The following is an 18513-nucleotide window of genomic DNA, read 5'->3' as shown; positions in this document are numbered from 1 at the left end:
TCAAGGGTCAATGTCAAGAAGACGCATAGCAGTAACACATCACTTCTCCCCTTACTATCATTATCTTCAATAGTTTCGGAGACAATAGTTTCGGAGGATTACAAGCATGGATTTCCTATTTTTTCTGGAAAAACCCCCCCACAACTTTTCATAGCACAGCAAGATATGTCAGCAGTGAAGGAGTTAAAGAATGTGATGATCATTTTCATGGTGCCTAATGATAGCGTCCAGTACAGGGTGACAGGGTTAATGAGAGAAAATCCCCAACCGGCAGCGAAGGAAAAGGCAATAATTCATCCTTACCCGCTGATGCTTGTCGGTCTAAAAAAAAAAAAGAAAAAAAAAAAGAAAAAAGAAAAAGGACAAAAGACATGTACACAGTGTCTCCACCTGTTGTTCCCCATCATTTCTTTACACCACACTGCTGATTCCAATGTGACCATTAACAATCCTTTGTCTAGTTGTCACAAGCGAATCAACTGTAATGACATGAAGGTACAGCACCACCGCAATTTTGACAGAGTGGTTTGTGTGAACACACATTGTATCAGAAGTCTGAGGGAAAAGAGAGAGTGAGTGAATGGTGAAAAAAGAGAGACAGTGAGAGAGAGAGAGACAGGCACAGAGAGAGAATGAGAAAGAATGAGAGATGGAAGAATAGACAGCGAGTGAGCAAGAGAGGGAGAAAGAGTGAGAGGCAGAGGGCAAGGAGGAGGGAGAAAAGTACATAAGGAGAAAGAGAGAGAGGGAGGGTGAGAGCAAGAGAAGGAAAGGGAGAAAGAGCGAGAGAGGGAGAGGGAGTGAAAGAGAGGGAGAGAGAGAGAGAGAGAGAGAGAGTAAGAAGAACAAAGACAGCAAGAGAGGGGAGATATTAATGGGTGAGAAAGTAAGTGAGAGAGAGTGAGAGACAAGAGACAGAGAAAGAGACAAACATAACCAATTCAAACATGCCATCCAGATTCACCCAAACATAAAAAAAAAACCCCAAAAAACCCACACACACAAAAAAAACCCAAACTTGGACAACAGAAACACATGGGGACCCCACATTTTTATGACAGCCCCCCCTGACCCCCCCGACCCCAAAACACCCAGCATGACAAACAAGTGACATGCGTGTGGTGCATCATGCAGGACAAGAAGCGGCAGACAAAAGCCGAAAGGCAGGCAGGCAGGCAGTGGGTCACTCACTCACAGTAAGACAGCCAGGCAAGGGACATGCCAGCCCACACAGTCAGGTAGGTATATACAGCACAACACATGCCCACCGTCACAGGCACCCAACGCATCACACCCCACACACCCGTCAGACCCATCAGGGGGGGGGGGGGGGGAACAAGGACACGACAGTAACGTGACCCCAACGCCTAGGGGGGAAGAAAAACAAGACAACTTCAGCCAATGTCCAGACAGTTGTTTGTCGAGTTTTTGGTTTTTATTTTTTCCTTTGCTGTTTGTCTCTTCAAGCTTTCAGTTTCAAGGAGGTTTCAAAGCATGTATAGATTGATACATGCACACTACGCCACATCTACTTTAAAAAAAAAAAAAAAAAATCCAAAAGAAAAATCAAACAATGCATCCGAGCTGCTCAAAACCGTGGTGGGAAGAGAGTTAAACAAGAACTGAAACTTTTTTCATGATGAAAATTTGGAATGCCGAAAACAAAATACTCATCGAAATACTTCCCCCTGAGGTTTGATCAGTGGTTTTGTTTTTTTGTTTTTAATTTGATTTGGGGCCAGTGATTTCCTGGCATAATAAAAAAAAAAAGAAGAAGAAGTCAATATGGACTATTTTTCTTCGGCATTTGCAGACTTTCAATTTATGGAGGTAATTTAAAAACAAGTTATCAGAAACCATGACAAACAGCCCTTTGTTTTTCACCTACAGAAAGCAGGCCAAGTTTTTTTACCCACAGAAAGCAGGGCATGTTTCTTTTTTTCTGAGGAAACCAGGCCATATTTTTCGTCTGTGGAAAGCAGACCATGTTTAATTTTACCTTCAGAAAACAGGCCATGTCTTTTTTTTTTTTTTAAGCTACGGAAAGCAGACCATTCTTTTTAAAGACAGAAAGAGGGCCATGTTTTGTTTTTTGTTGTTGTTTTTTTTACCTACAGTAAACAGGCCTTTTTTTTTCTTTGCTACTGTAAGCAGCCACCCCATTTTTTTTTTTAACCTTCGGAAAGCAGGCCATGTTATATACCTGCGGAAAACGGACCATCTTTTTTTTTTAACTGTGTAAAAAAGCAGGCCAGTCTTCTTGTTCCCCCAGGATCTGACAAAAGGAAAAACACAGCCAGGCGACTTTGGCCAACCTGACCTGTTTCCCCCCCCTGAAAAAAGGACAGGAACAACACAACACAACACAACACGCAAATGCCAAACACGTACACACACACATAGATAATGCACCAACAAATGACAACACATGATTGGTTCACAGTGTGTGACAAGACAGCACGATCAATGGCAGGCCGTTTTGCGTCCACGTGTGAGGGGTCATGTGGGGTCACCTGGTAGTCCCCAGATACCATGGAGTTACTGGCCGCCGTGGTCGTCGTGGGCACCATCACCCGCACGCGCTTCGCCGCCGGCTGGTTGTGGCTGGAGGACTGGTCCCCGCCCTGCTGTCACACACACACACACACCAGTCCTTTATTGTAGTGTCATTGTATTGTCTCTTTTGGCCGGCCTTCCCAAATATCTGTTAGACAGACTCCAACGAATTCAGAATAACGCTGCCAGACTCATTTGTAGAGCTTCTAAATTTGACCATGTTTCTCCTCTCCTTCAGTCTCTCCACTGGTTGCCTGTTTCTGATCGAATAGACTATAAGCTATTCACTCTGACCCTTTCTGCAGTCAACGGATCTGGCCCTAAGTATCTTTCTGAACTCCTCCATATCTATACCCTGTCTCGCCAGCTCCGTTCTTCCTCTGATACTTGACTTCTCAGGATACCTCACGTCAGAAGTAAGACCTATGGACACAGATCGTTTTCTTTTCAATCGCCAAAGACATGGAACAAGCTCCCTGATAACCTCCATCATTCTGATTCCCTCGCATTTTTAAAATCTCATCTCAAAACTCACCTTTTCCCTCAGCAATAAGTTCAATTGTGGCAGATCCACTTCCTTTGCGCTAGCTGTGCTTGACTATGTGTGTATACATATGTATGTGTACATAACTACATGCATGTATATGAATGTGTATTGTGTGTGCGTGTGTTTATGTAAGTTTGTGCTTGCCTATGTGAGCGTATGTGTTAGGGTAGCTGTTAGATACACATGTATGTTAAAATGTATGTATGCCTTGTGTGTGTGTGTGTGTGTGTGTGTGTGTGTGTGTGTGTGTGTGTGTGTGTGTGTGTGTGTGTGTGTTGTCACATTGATGTAATGTTTTATATTAACAAAAGCATTTTTGTAAAGCACCTAGAGCAGATTCCTGGATAGTGTGCTATATAAGCATCCATTATTATTATTATTATTATTATCATTGTATTACTGTAATCTACAACACCATAGTGAGAGCTGTATTTATCAATGATTTCTCCACTACAATGGGAAATTATTTACAACTTAGTCTTTTGTAAAGGACTATGACTCTCAAAACTGGGGAGGAAAATTGCACTGGCTCTTAGCGCTGCAGCCTTGGGGTCTAGCTGGCCTTTGGGAACCATTCCAACGCCGACTGTCCTAAAACCCTCTTGGCCAAGAGAGTGGGGATGTCACTTGGGCAAGGCACTCTCCGCTCTAATCAAATTCTAGCCATGGTCATTGTCGAACATGACTATCATACAAAAAAACTGTTAATGTATGTTATTGTAAATGCATTATCATATTGTCATTGTAATGTAACAATACATGTTTGTTATTGTGATTCTTGTTGTTGTAATTGTAATGTATTACTGCACTGAAATTGTTTTCTACTGCTACAGTATTGTAATTGTACTGTTATTGTATTGTTATCAAACTGAAAACATATTATTTTAATTGTATTCCATTAAAATTGTATTGATGTAGTAATTCAATAGTGTTGTTATTGTTTTGCTAATATATTGTAACTGTACTGCAATTGTTTTGTCACTGTACTGTAATTGTATTCATACTGTCATTGTATTGTATTATACTGTCTTCCTTTTTTTCACAACAAATTTCTGTGTGTAAAATTAGGGCTGCCCTCCCTGGGTAGAGCATTCAGCTCATTTACATAAATTGTTCTTCCTTCTTTCTATCTCTAAGTGCATTTGTTCTCCTAACAAAGTGGATTCTTCCACTGAATGTTGTCAAGAGACAACCCTGCTGTTGCTGTAGGTTCTTTGACGTGTGCAAGGTGCATGCTGCATGTGGGACCTAGGTTTATCGTCTCGTCTGAAAGACTACTACCCCCAATATCGGTCAAATGGAGGGACAGGTGAGTAAAAAAAAACCTCATCATACATCCTTCCCCCGAGTGCACAGCACCCGACACACAGTTCCAGGTTTTGCACTGTGGACGCACAGTATTCTGTGTTCCAAAAATCTTTGAAAAAAATTCCTTTTCAGTATCTGAAATTGTGAAACAATTCTTTTTTTTTTTTTTTTTTTTTTTTTACAGTAGAGAATTTTCACAGAGGTTTCAACTACTCTACCTACGATCTGGTATTGAAATCAGAAGCACAGTTCTGTCAGGTTCAGAGTGCAAGAACTGTACAGCTGAAAAACCAACTTCAAAAATTTTCAATTCCTTCACATTGGCTGCGGTCTACTTTTCTGTGGCAACAGATCATGGAAAGTCATTTTGATATTTTTCAAGCACTGTGTTAAACAGCAAAGCTTAAGCTTTCAAAAAATGTATTTGTTTATATGCTTATCTTATTCCTTTCTTTAATACTTTTTCTAAAGTGTGTAACTTTGTGCGCCGGCTGTAAAGGGTGCACACTAAGAAACATGCTTTGAATGAATCTAAGAAAGCACATCCCACCAGAAGTAAAACAAATTGTATGGTATTGTATTACTCTTTGTCACAAAAGGTTTTTCTGTGTGAAATTTGGGTTGCCCTTTCCGGAAAGAGTGCGTTGCTGTAGTGCAGTGCCACCCTTCTTTTTTTCTTCTTTTTTCTGCCCACACGTGTATTTGTTTTCCTATCACAGTGGATTTTCTACATAATTTTGTCAGGGACAACCCTTTTGTTGATGTAGGTTCTTTTACATTTGCTAAATGCATACTTCACACAGGATCTATTATCTAGATCCAAGTGACTGGCGTCCAGACTACCGGTCAAGGTCTGGTAAAGGGTGAGAAAATTCCGGCAAGCGTGGGATTCAACCCTGAGCACTCAGACCCTCTCATTTCCAAGGTGGATGAGTTACAACTAGGCCACCACTCCACATCAGATGTTAAGTCAGCAGGAGATGCCAACCCCTAGCAAGTGTGTGTAGGAACAATCAGGAAATTTGACGGGCGCAATAGCCAAGTGGTTAAAGCGTTGGACTGTCAATCTGAGGGTCCCGGGTTCGAATCACGGTGATGGCGCCTGGTGGGTAAAGGGTGGAGATTTTTACGATCTCCCAGGTCAACATATGTGCAGACCTGCTAGTGCCTGAACCCCCTTCGTGTGTATACGCAAGCAGAAGATCAAATACGCACGTTAAAGATCCTGTAATCCATGTCAGCGTTCAGTGGGTTATGGAAACAAGAACATACCCAGCATGCACACCCCTGAAAACGGAGTATGGCTGCCTACATGGTGGGGTAAAAACGGTCATACACGTAAAAGCCCACTCGTGTGCATACGAGTGAACGCAGAAGAAGAAGAAGGAGGTAGGAACACTTGGACCCCAAGCCACATCAACAATCCACTGAGTACAGACGCTGTTTGACCCAGACGCAACTTCATTTAGCCATGTTCTCTCTTGTTCGGGCAAACAATTAAGCTGATTGGTCCACTCAATGCTGTTTCAGTGTAAACACGCATGTCATTATCTGAGCATCATCACGTGAGACAAACATTAGCCGTGACTGCCCTGGCCTAACGATTGATAGGTCTAGAGTGTTTGGGTAATGTTACAACAGGAAAGCATGTGACCATGCTATGTAGCTGGAAAATGAACTTGTCGAAACGATTTAGACGTCAGAACAAACTACGATTGAGCGTACTAAAATATGGCAAAATCCTAACAGTTGGCATCTCTGCTTCAGCTACGCATCGGCATTCATCAATCACACTGTTCACTGGTTCACACAGACACAGACACGCCCACTGACCTGTGCCTTGCTGGCAGTGTCCGTTTTGTCTTCGTTGTCGTCGTCAGATATAAATTCTCTCTTGGGATAGGGGATTGGAAGACCATCAAATACACTGAAACACACACAAACACACACTCATATACTCACAAAGTGAAGGACTGACCTTTCACTTTATAAATGTAAATATTGTGAACCCTGTGATTCAGGGCAAAGAAAAGTGTAAGGCAAGTTTTAATTTGGTCAAATTGCGTTGCCTGTAGTGGTACACATGTATCGTCAACTGGCATTGCCTCTAGTGGCTGACCCCTGCCGCTGGCATTCATCACCTGAAGCAGCTTAAAGATCAATACATACCTGAAAATTTATTTCAATAATAAATACAGACCCCTCTCATCTACGTGACAACAGCAAAAACAATAAAAACAACAACAATAATAATAATGCAGACTTATGCTCACACGACCCAGACGGGGAGCTTGTGGCATTTTCAATAAAAGTCATACAAACATATATAAATGCATTCAAATACGAGATACCAAACCTGAACAAGTAGCATGTATGTACCCACACTCTCTCACAAGCACATACAAACACAGAGACACACATAAACAAAAGTTCAAGAAGCGAATCAGTCAAAATGATGAACAGTGAGACAGAAGTTGAAGTGGAACAGAATGAAACAGGAAAAAGGTGAAGAAACCATTGAAGAAAGATGGTAAAGGAAGTGAAAGTGGCCACCACTGGGTTATGAAGTCCCCCGCGCACCCACCAAACAACTGTCAAAGATTTTCTGCACCAAGCAGCAAACTGTTCAACACCTTGGGTGAACAGATTACAATCTGACACAGCAGGTCAGCATGTTCCAATCTGTGTTAATAACACAACAGGTCAAAAATCAAGTTTACTTGTTTGAGACTGGTTACCATACACGTTCCACTTACTCGCTGGACGGAAGTGGTTCTTCTAGAAAATAGGGATCCTTCATGGCTTGTTCCGAGGTTATCCTCTTCACAGGGTCCATGGTCAGCAGTTTTTGGAGCTGAAACAGAGGAGGCGCAGCTGGTGTTTTCTCCAGCAACTTGTGTGGTGTGGCATGGTGTGAGACAGAGTGGCATGGTATAGGATGCGTCAGGATGGGATATGGGATGGGCTGGGATATGATGGCATGGAATGGGATAGCACTGGATGAGATGGGGTGGGATGGAATGGTGTGGGGTGGAATGGGGTGGGGTGGGGTGAGATGGAGTGGAGTGGAATGGGGTGGGGTGGGGTCAGATGGAGTGGAATGGGGTGGGGTGGGGTCAGATGGAGTGGAATGGGGTGGGGTGGGGTCAGATGGGGTGGAATGGGGTGGGGTGGGATGGGAGTGCATGGGATGGAATGGGAGTGGATGGGATGGGAGATGGGATGGGAGTGGATGGGATGGGATGGGAGTGGATGGGATGGGAGTGGATGGGATGGGAGATGGGATGGGAGTGGATGGGATGGGAGTGGATGGGATGGGATGGGATGGGAGTGGAGTGGATGGGAGTGGAGTGGATGGGATGGGAGTGGATGGGATGGGAGTGGATGTGATGGGAGTGGATGGGATGGGATGGGAGTGGATGGGATGGGAGTGGATGGGAGTGGATGGGATGGGATGGGATGGGGCGGGAGTGGATGGGATGGGAGTGGATGGGGCGGGAGTGGATGGGATGGGAGTGGATGGGGCGGGAGTGGATGGGATTGAATGGGAGTGGATGGCACTGGATGGGATGGGACTGGATGGGATGGCACTGGATGGCACTGGATGGGATGGGACTGGATGGCACTGGATGGGACGGGAGTGGATGGCACTGGATAGGATGGGAGTGGATGGCACTGGATGGGATGGAGTAGACGGAACTGGATGGGATGGCACTGGATGGGATGGCACTGGATGGGATGGAGTGGATGGCACTGGATGGGATGGAGTGGATGGCACTGGATGGGATGGCACTGGATGGGATGAGTGGATGGCACTGGATGGGATGGGAGTGGATGGCACTGGATGGGATGGAGTGGATGGCACTGGATGGGAGTGGATGGCACTGGATGGGATGGGAGTGGATGGCACTGGATGGGATGGGACTGGATGGGAGTGGATGGCACTGGATGGGATGGGATGGGATGGGAGTGGATGGCACTGGATGGGAGTGGATGGCACTGGATGGGATGGGAGTGGATGGCACTGGATGGGATGGGAGTGGTTGGCACTGGATGGGCTGGAGTGGATTGCACTGGATGGGATCGGAGTGGATGGCCCTGGATGGGATTGGAGTGGATGGCACTGGATGGGATGGGAGTGGTTGGCACTGGATGGGATGGCACTGGATGGGAGTGGATGGCACTGGATGGGATGGGAGTGGGTGGGATGGGAGTGGATGGCACTGGATGGGATGGAGTGGATGGCACTGGATGGGAGTGGATGGCCCTGGATGGGATGGGAGTGGATGGCACTGGATGGGATGGGAGTGGTTGGCACTGGATGGGATGGAGTGGATGGCACTGGATGGGATGGGAGTGGATGGCCCTGGATGGGATGGGAGTGGATGGCACTGGATGGGATGGGAGTGGATGGCACTGGATGGGATTGGATGGGACTGGATGGGACTGGATGGGATGGGAATGGGATGGGATGTCATGGAACGGGACTGCATTGCATTGGATGGGGTGGTGGGATGGCATGACATTGGATGAGACGGGATGAGGTGGGACTGGATTGGATGGGATGGTATGGTATGGTTTTAGTGTCGGTCACCACAGGTCTCTGTGTGTGTGAAACTCGAGCCACACTCCCCAGGAAGAACGCTTCACATCGCCAGAGTGCAGCACTCCCTTGTATACTTTTTTCTTCTGTCTCCAAGTGTACTGACAGGAAAACAAAAAATAACAACAACAAAAAAACTGCAGGCAGGAAAAAAAGAAAGAAAAAAAAAAGGATGGCGCTCTCAGTGTAGCGACGCGCTCTCCCTGGGGATCGCAGCCCAAATTACACACAGAGAAATCTGCTGTGACAGAAAAGGAGTAATACAATACAAAACAATATAATATTTAATTAACTATCAAAAAGGACTTTTCTACATAATTTTGTCAGAGACAGCTCCTTTTATTGCAGTGGGCTATTTTACATGCGCAAAGAACACATGACAGAAACGCAGGCATGGTCACGCACATCAATACATCATCATCAACTTCTTTATCAAAGTTCATACATTTTTTAAATTCACACTAAATTACTTTAATAATTCTAAACTAAAATGCTTTTACTAGCTCATGTTTTCGCCTGCTTCCAGACTGCATAATCTTCGGGGGTTTTTTTTTTGTGTGTGTTTTTTTTTTAAACAGTTTGATGTAAATATTACATTATCTCACTACTCTGAGACAGCTGATCACTTCAACACAACTGCAACAGACAGACAGACAGACAGACAAACAAGACAGGTGTGTACTGACCAGATGAAAGGCCTTGCTGTCAGCTTTCACTTTGTGCTTCTCCATGTACTTCATCAGATTGCAGTTCACATAACTGGTACAACACACATCACAGTCCTTATTATCATCTCATTATGATTATTATGATGATTATCGTTATAGGAAATTTTTTCTATCTAAAATTACGTTTAAATAACATACTTACAGTGACCCAACTAGTGCAGACTCCGGCATGGGTCTGACATTCCTGTCCTGTGCAAACTACTATCTGCCTATGCGGAGAAAACGAAAAGTAACTACGGCTGATAACCTCCCGGAAGTAGGTAACCTCCTCTTTGTCCCGCTGGCTAGCGCCCTTAAACACCATTACTATTATAGTTGCTTACATTCCGACCAACCACACAGAGCCATATCAAGGCTGAAACCACTGTGAATATCATTCCTGCAGAACCTGTAAAAAAACAAAAAAACAAACAAAAGGCACTAGTACTGTCGTATTCACTCACATGAACTAAGGACATGTCTCTCACATGGACCATTCTGTCAATTTACTGCCAGACAATCAAAACAAAACTAACCAACCTGAGCGAAAGCATAATCATAAATGATATATATACATATAGCCATACATGATACACTATATCATTGCACACAAAACCAAAAACTGCCTATATGCTTCTCACAAGTCTTAGGCATAAACAAGAATATGACATGGTAAGAACTTCTAATTATCAAGCTCTGAAAAAGATGAAGGATATTCAAGGTTTTCAAGAAAAAAAAAAAAAGTACAGGTGACTGGACCAGCAAGGCAGAAAATAAGAGAGGAGGAGATGATAAAATGAAAAAGAAAACCCCAGAAACAAAGAAAGCAATAGAAATGAGGGAAATTCCAGCACAGAATTTCCAGGACGGTGGGGGAGAGGGGGGTGGGGGGGGAAGACCTCCTAGCATTCCTATGAGGGGACATGCTATCTTTTGCCATGAAAGCTGGTAACACACATGTGTAAAAATTCTTACCTTGAGCGCTTAAAATCTTTCATGAGCTGTTGATGTTCTGGCATTTTTCGTATATCTTCCCAGTCTTTCTCTGTTTGAACAAACAGCATGACACACACTGTATCTTCCCAGTCTTTTTTCTGTTCAAACTCTTCTTCTTCTTCTTCATTCGTGGGCTGCAGCTCCCACGTTCACTCGAATGCACACGAGTGGGCTTTTACGTGTATGACCGTTTTTACCCTGCCATGTAGGCAGCCATACTCCGCTTTCGGGGGTGTGCATGCTGGGTATATTCTTGTTTCCATAACCCACCGAACGCTGACATGGATTACAGGATCTTTAATGTGCGTATTTGATCTTCTGCTTGCATATACACACGAAGGGGATTCAGGCACTAGCAGGTCTGCACATGTGTTGACCTGGGAGATCGTAAAAATCTCCACCCTTTACCCTCCAGGCGCCGTCACCGTGATTCGAACCCGGGACCGTCAGATTGAAAGTCCAACGCTTTAACCACTCAGCTACTGCGCCCGTCTTTCTGTTCAAACAAACAGCACAACATACAATGGCACACATCTTCCCAGTCACAAACACAGCAAAGCACAGCACACACTGCCCTCAGCTAAATACAGTACACTATAATGGGTTGCATAACACAAGATTATGTGCTGTATTAAAATGATTCATTATAAATATGATCATCATCAGTTTCATTCATCTACATATATATGCATAAGGCAGCTGATCATGCCAAATGAACGCAATTATCATTCAACATATGACAAAATACAGTATTTGATTAAAAAAAACCAACCCCCTTCTTTTCAACCCTTGTAAATAAAGTAAGGTTCTTTTCTTTCAAATGAACAACGCAGATCAATTTTTACATTACCATAACTAATGTGATAAGAACCTGTCTTGACCTGATGAAAGCAACACACTTCCTTCCCAGATCTAATTAACGTGTAGTAAACAAGATGTCAGAGGGATGGATACTTCCTGCACAACAGATCATCCAGCAGAACAACCAAAGGCACAAAACCTCACCGACATATGCCAACCCCTGTCAAGTGTTTGCAGGAACAATCAGGAAATTTGGTAGGAACATTCTGAATTTGGTGGGAAAACTCAGACTGTGAGCCATATCAGCAAACATTCATTTTATCTACAACGCATACTAAACACTTGGGCCTTCCTGCAACACGGTATTAACTGCTACGATTAAACTGAATGGTCCTCTCAATGCTGTTTCAATGTAAACACGCACGAGATTAGCTGAGCATCATCATGTGAGACCAAGGTTAGTAGTGACTGCCCTGGTCTCGTGATTGATAGGTCTAGAGCGTCTGGGTAATGTCATGACAGGAAAGCATGTGACCGTGCTACGTAGCTGAAAATGAACTCGTCTGAACAATTCTGACGCTTGCGTAACATCAGAACAAACTGCGATTGAGCGCAACAAAATACGGCAAAATCCTAACAGCTGGCATCTCTGAATATATAATAAACAAGATGTTACAGGGAGGGGAATGTTCCCACCACAACAGATCAGACAGCAGAATGACCAAGGCAACACAGCCTCACCCAGAGGGAAGCCCATCACGTTAAAAATGCGGTCCAGCTGGTCGTGGTGGTAGGGGTTGCTGGTCTTGATGTCCTCCTGCCGGCAGTGGAAGATGGGCTCTGAGGTCAGCAGCTCCGCAAAGATACACCCGATGGCCCATATATCTGTCATCATCATCTATCTGTGTCATCATCATATATCTGTCATCATCTATCTGTGTCATCACCATCTATCTGTCATCATCATCATCATATATCTGTCATCATCATCTATCTGTGTCATCATCATATGTCTGTCATCATCTATCTGTGTCATCACCATCTGTCTGTCATCATCATCATCTATCTGTCATCATCATCATATATCTGTCATCATCATAATATATCTGTCATCATCATCTGTGTCATCATCATCTATCTGTGTCATCACCATCTGTCTGTCATCATCATCATATATCTGTCATCATCATAATATATCTGTCATCATCATCTATCTGTGTCATCATCATCTATCTGTGTCATCACCATCTATCTGTCATCATCATCATCCTCTATCTGTCATCATCATCCTCTATCTGTCATCATCATCATATATCAGACAGAAAAATATACAGCTCAACATCAATCATGCAACGCAATCTCACCGATGGCTTTTGTGTAGTGCCTTGCTCCCAGCAGCAGCTCTGGTGCTCGATACCAGAAGGTCACCACCACAGGGTCAAGGTCAGCCAATGGCTTCAGGGGGGAGTTGAAGAGTCGAGCGAAACCCATGTCCGCTGCGAACAGAGAACAGAATCACTGTACCGCAGATATGGCACTTGATCACACCTACCAACTCCTGAAAGTCTTGAGAGTAGCATTTTCAGCATTTAGCACACCAAACCAACGAATATCGAGGTTTGGTCCCCTAACAAGAATGCCAGCCAACCACCAGCTAGCCAGCCTTGCAAACCTGCAACACCACGTTACATTATTATCACTCTAAAGTACTCAGGCTTCTGAGCCAGAGGAGGTCCACACCAGAGATGGACTGACAGTCTCAGACAAGCTCAATACCCGCAGCATTACACGAAATCCAAGCCTTCTGTCTTGTCACAGACTGCCAAAATAATTTCCCACTCAACACCTTCCTGGTAGAAGTGGTCAGATAAAGTTAGTAATTAAGGAAGTAAACCAGCATCTGACAGTTGCAGCAGCAACACTCAGTCATTGTACAGCTGGCATTACAAAAGAATGAGCTCCGATTGATTCAGGCCCATCATATAATAATAATAATAATAATGATAATAATGGATACTTATATAGCACACTATCCAGAAATCTGCTCTAGCTGCTTTACAAAAACGCTTTGTTAACATAAAACATTACATCTATGTTACATACACACACCAAAATATGACTACACACACACACACACACACACACACACACACACGCACGCACATACACACACACACTCACACTGCATACATACATTTTAACATACATGTGTATCTAACAGCTACCCTAACACATACGCACACATTGGCAGGCACAAACTTACATAAACACACACACATAAATTATCACAAAAAAAAAGAAAAGAAAAAAAAAGAAGTAAAATAAGATACAATACTGCAAGATTTTTCTCCTTCAGTGCAGCATTTTTATTATGAGATTAGAAGCGTAGAGATCTGAAGCTAAGCAGGAGAATACCACACTTAGAAAGTAGAGTTGGCACGTCTGGATGATCAGTATAGGGCTAAGCACAACATCTGCCATAAATAATCAACAGACATAGAAGAAATGAGCAACCGAAAAAAAGAGGATGAACGGAGGGGAGGGGCCAGGCATGCAAGTATCAGAATATACATCAACACGATAAAAACAACTTATAACTAACAGCAGGAAATAAATCAAGTTCCGACAACACAGACAGAGCAGCTGGACCAGTTCTGATCTGCCGTCACTTTCTGATTACTTCAGTGTTCCAGGTTCAAGTCCTGTGTACAGTGAAACTAGCTGGCTTTGACATATATATGACAGAACTGTTAGTACCCATCCATGGTAAATATATCATGTTTGTGGGGTGGTGAACTATGCTGGGGTGTGTTTCCATAACCCCCCCCCACCCCCCCAAAAAAAAAAGAACAAAAAAAAAATGTGTGTGAGCGTGTGTCTGCATGGGGGTGTGCATTCTTGCATGTGCACAAAGATGTAAGGGGATTAACTCTTTCACCACTAAGTTTCTGTGTGAAAAACACTCCCCAGCACCAAACATTTTAGAAACAATGATCTCAGTCACAGGCTCTGGTTCATGTCAAAACAGTACAATGGGAGGCAAAGGTTAGTCACTGGCAGGAAACTGGCTGCAGCTGTCGAGCTTTGTTACAATATGAACAAGGCCTTCAAGACTCACTTGTGATACACTTTAAAAAAAAAATCTAATCGTTAAAATGTGTTCTGTATTTGTTATAAAGCTTCGCATTAAAAAAAAAGAAGAAAAAAAAAAAGAAAGTCTTAACCAGATTCGAATTAAGTCCCCTAGCTTTAGAGAATACAAAAAAATATAAATATAACAGTAAATGCAGTCTGCATATAATTAGGCTTCATTTTTTTTTTGTGCCCATCCCAGAGGTGCACTATTGTTTTAAACAAGATGACTGGAAAGAACTGAATTTTTCCTATTTTTATGCCTAATTTTGTGTCAACTGACAAAGTATTTGCAGAGAAAATGTCAATGTTAAAGTTTACCACGGACACACAGACACAGACACACACACAGACAACCGAACACCGGGTTAAAACATAGACTCACTTTGTTTACACAAGTGAGTCAAAAATGGTTTTATCAACACGACCCCTTGATGCTGACAAAAATCTCCTATGGCAGTGCACTGCCTCGTCAATTAAAGTCGCCTACGGTGGTGAAAGAGTTAAGGAACCACCATGTCTGCTTTATGTTGATCTGGAAGCCTCTAGTGTAACACTAATACAATCAGCGTGACATGGGCAGATGGTGAGAACAGACATACCAATCTTCACTCGTCCTCTTTCTGATCCCTCCCCCATCACCAGGATGTTGGCTGGTTTCTGGAATCACACAGGGCAACGCATCAAAACGAGTGGTGGTCATCTTATATGAAAAATTACAATCCATAAACCTATTGAAAAGTAACTGTCTGTTATCTTGAATAAAAATTAATAACACATTAAAGTAAATGCCTGTATTTTTTACTGAAACTTTGTACAACACTGAGTTTGTTCAAATAGCATGTGTCAGTAACACTGAACGATATAATGCAACACTACTACCAAGCTATGTGACCAAGTGACTCTCTCGTTTCCAGGAGAAAAAAGAAGAAGAAAATGTTTACAAGATAAATGAATAAAACAAACATTTTCTTTAACTTGTTTCTGTTTCCTTTAAAAAAAAACAACTGATTTCAAACATGAGTGAAAGAGAGACTGAGACAGAGAGAGCGAGGAGACAAGAGAAAGACCGAAGAAAGAAGTTACTGCTGACAAAGCCTGCATCCTCTACAGGGGCACACACACACACACACACACACATACACAAAATAACCATCCCACCAAACAAACAATAACAAAAAAACCAGAGGCATATTCTGAATCCCCAGCTCTACCAAACCAACCCCAACCCTCACAGCATCAAACCCAGGTGCACTGACCAGATCTCGGTGCAGGACCCAGTTGGCGTGAAGGTAGTGGATGCCATCCAGAATCTGGTACAGCAGAGACTTGACCATGTTCTTGGGCACATTCACCTGCTTCTTGTTGGCCTTGGCCGAGCGGTGAAACTTGATGATGTGCTGAACATATACAGTCCTAAGATGGTTCAAATCTTTACACCTAAGTCAAGGTTACAAAGTGCAAGTGTCATTGGTTTTTCCCAGAATCATAAAATGCATACTTTCTGTGTATTCTGTCTGTCTATGAACACACTCACACACACAGACGTCTACACAGACCAGGGTTTGAATTTAGCAGGTGCCCGGGTGTAAATGCTACGAAAAGTTGGCACTGGCACGCAAATTTTCTGTCGAGAGTGCCCAGTTGGCACTAAAAAACTGACAAAGATGAAAGAAAATTAATTAAAAGACACACCAAGAAAGCAAGCTCGAATGTAGTCGATCAAAATGTAAAGTGTCATCTGCTGCAGCTTGCTTCGCGGAGCAGCATCTTTGTGTGCATGTGATCGGTTGACGTTCATGGCGCGTTAGCGACGAACAATGTTTCCCATCTTCAATGTCAAAAGAAAGGCTCCCGAAACAGAGATGAAAGATCAGGATGACAAAAAGAATGAACATCAGGAGTACGAATCAAAGCGCCAGTCCGTGCACAATGAAGCTTGGCAGAAAGACTTTCCTTGGCACACTGTTGAAACGAAGGAAGATTTTATTTCATTTTATCATGCTGGCACCCAAAACAACTGGGCACTCAAATGTTTTGTCCAGAGTGTCCGAATGGCACTCAATAAAATAAGTTAAATTCGAACCCTGCAGACACAGACATCTACACACACACATGCATCCACACACACACACACACACACACACAGGATAAGAAAAATTAGAGTAAGTAAACAATGTTTTTTTTTTTTTATCTGGCTCTTAAAACAGAAAAATCAAATAAAAAGAAAAGAAAAGAAAAATAACAATGAAGGAAAAGAATTAATGAAAAATGACAACTAGACAAGGGCAAAAAAACAAACAAACAACAAAACAAAGAAAAAACAACAACAAAAAAACAACAACAGAAGAAAACTGTATAAATATAATTACATCAAGAGACAGACAGAGAGATTAAGTGTAAGAGGGGCAGACACAGCCATCATATCCAGACCACAACTTTCACAGAGATGTAAAAAGCAACGAGCACACTATCATTAAAGTGCAAACTGCCAACGATCGCTCACCCACAAATCGTGCTCAGCGTAGTCAAAGAGAAGCCAGACTTTGCGGTCTGTGTGGGAGAGAAACACTCTCTGGAGACTGATCACGTTCTGGTGCTTCAGCTCTCTTAGCAACTGCAAAGCACACAGAGAAAACCATCACAGCTTCAACCCCTTGAGTGCTCCTGAAAGGAGGAGTTTGTATTATACTCCATGTTTGGTGATACATATACGAACGAATCGAGGGGGCCGAGTCGAAACGAGTACACAGAATGTAAGAAAAAATATACACACAAGCCACATGCAACAAAATAAGGCAAAATGAACACGCTTAATAGCCAAAAAGAAGCGTAAGACGAGACAGAGCGAAAACCTGACAAGATGGCGTGGAGAGCCTTGGCCAAAGGAATGATTCAGCGCTTATAGCTTTTAGAGGCGTTTGATTGGCTAAGAGCGGACCGGGCAAAGAGGGGCGTCTTTTCACTGTTAGCCGCGCGAAATTTGGCCAAGCAGAGCAAACCGATAGGCCTAGTTTGCATCAGTTTGACATGGTACAGTATATGACACCAAAACATATACTTACCATATCAAACTGATGCAAACTAGGCCTATCGGTCTGCTCTGCTTGGCCAAATTTTGCGCGGCTAACAGTGAAAAGATGAGCAGTCTTGCCCCGGTCCGCTCTCTGCCAATCAAACGTCTCTAAAAGCTATAAGAGCTGAATCATTCCGTTGGCCAAGGCTCTCCACGCCATCTTGTCAGGTTTATGCTCTGTCTCGTCTTACGCTTTTTTTGGCTATTAAGCGTATTCATTTGGCCTTATTTTGCTGCATGCGGCTTGTCTGTATTGTATTCTTACATTCTGTGTACTCGATTCGACTCGGCACCCTCGATTCGTTCGTTTTTCTCTACCTCTAAGTCGATCCTGTCTTTCCTTTCTCTGTTGGGGGTCGGATTTTCGCTGGGTGCCTAAGCGCAGGTTCCATGGAAATTTCCATCCTCTTCCGGTGTACACAAAAGTGCCCCAGGACAGAAATTTCCATCCACATCATTTTTCCTTTCGCAAAAATCATGAAATTCCTGTGAAATTTTCATATCTGAATAGACTGTTCATTTTCCTTGCAGAAAAGTATTGGCTATATTACACTGTTTTCAGTAGTTTGCATGCCAGGATTTAAAAAAAAAAAAATTACTTTTTTATAACCGTCTGTGACCAAAATATCCTTTGGCAAACAGATTTGGCACTGAAAGGGTTACGTTTAACCCCTTGATTGCTGCTGATGACTATGTTCCTTGGTCAGTGAAGGGCTGTTATCTCACTGTGATACAACCGAGTTTACAGGTCACAATATCAGTCATCATTTTTTGATTATTTGGATTT

At 43.1% G+C, this 18513-nt stretch overlaps 1 protein-coding gene across 12 annotated transcripts in view; it reads right to left on the bottom strand.

The window, feature by feature from the left end:
• Positions 1-18513, bottom strand: part of LOC143283414 (cyclin-dependent kinase 8-like) — a 36794-nt gene that overhangs the window by 14260 nt on the left and 4021 nt on the right. For 2 of the 12 annotated variants that reach the window (XM_076589637.1, XM_076589644.1), the window contains exons 3-13: positions 17157-17267; positions 15910-16050; positions 15253-15310; positions 12883-13014; positions 12260-12403; positions 10697-10766; positions 9701-9773; positions 7168-7265; positions 6245-6338; positions 2514-2627; positions 304-321 (exon numbers count right to left, since the gene is read on the bottom strand). In XM_076589637.1, the coding sequence (XP_076445752.1) occupies positions 304-321; positions 2514-2627; positions 6245-6338; positions 7168-7265; positions 9701-9773; positions 10697-10766; positions 12260-12403; positions 12883-13014; positions 15253-15310; positions 15910-16050; positions 17157-17267 (1053 nt within the window). The remainder of the gene's footprint in view (positions 1-303; positions 322-2513; positions 2628-6244; positions 6339-7167; positions 7266-9700; positions 9774-10696; positions 10767-12259; positions 12404-12882; positions 13015-15252; positions 15311-15909; positions 16051-17156; positions 17268-18513) is intronic. The other 10 variants (XM_076589639.1, XM_076589646.1, XM_076589643.1 and 7 more) reach the window with 7 other exon arrangements.

This window comes from Babylonia areolata, chromosome 6 (assembly GCF_041734735.1).
Source record: "Babylonia areolata isolate BAREFJ2019XMU chromosome 6, ASM4173473v1, whole genome shotgun sequence".
Lineage (NCBI taxonomy): Eukaryota > Metazoa > Mollusca > Gastropoda > Neogastropoda > Buccinidae > Babylonia > Babylonia areolata.
Note: the sequence above shows the minus strand (reverse complement) of the source record. Positions and strands in the feature narration are given on the sequence as shown.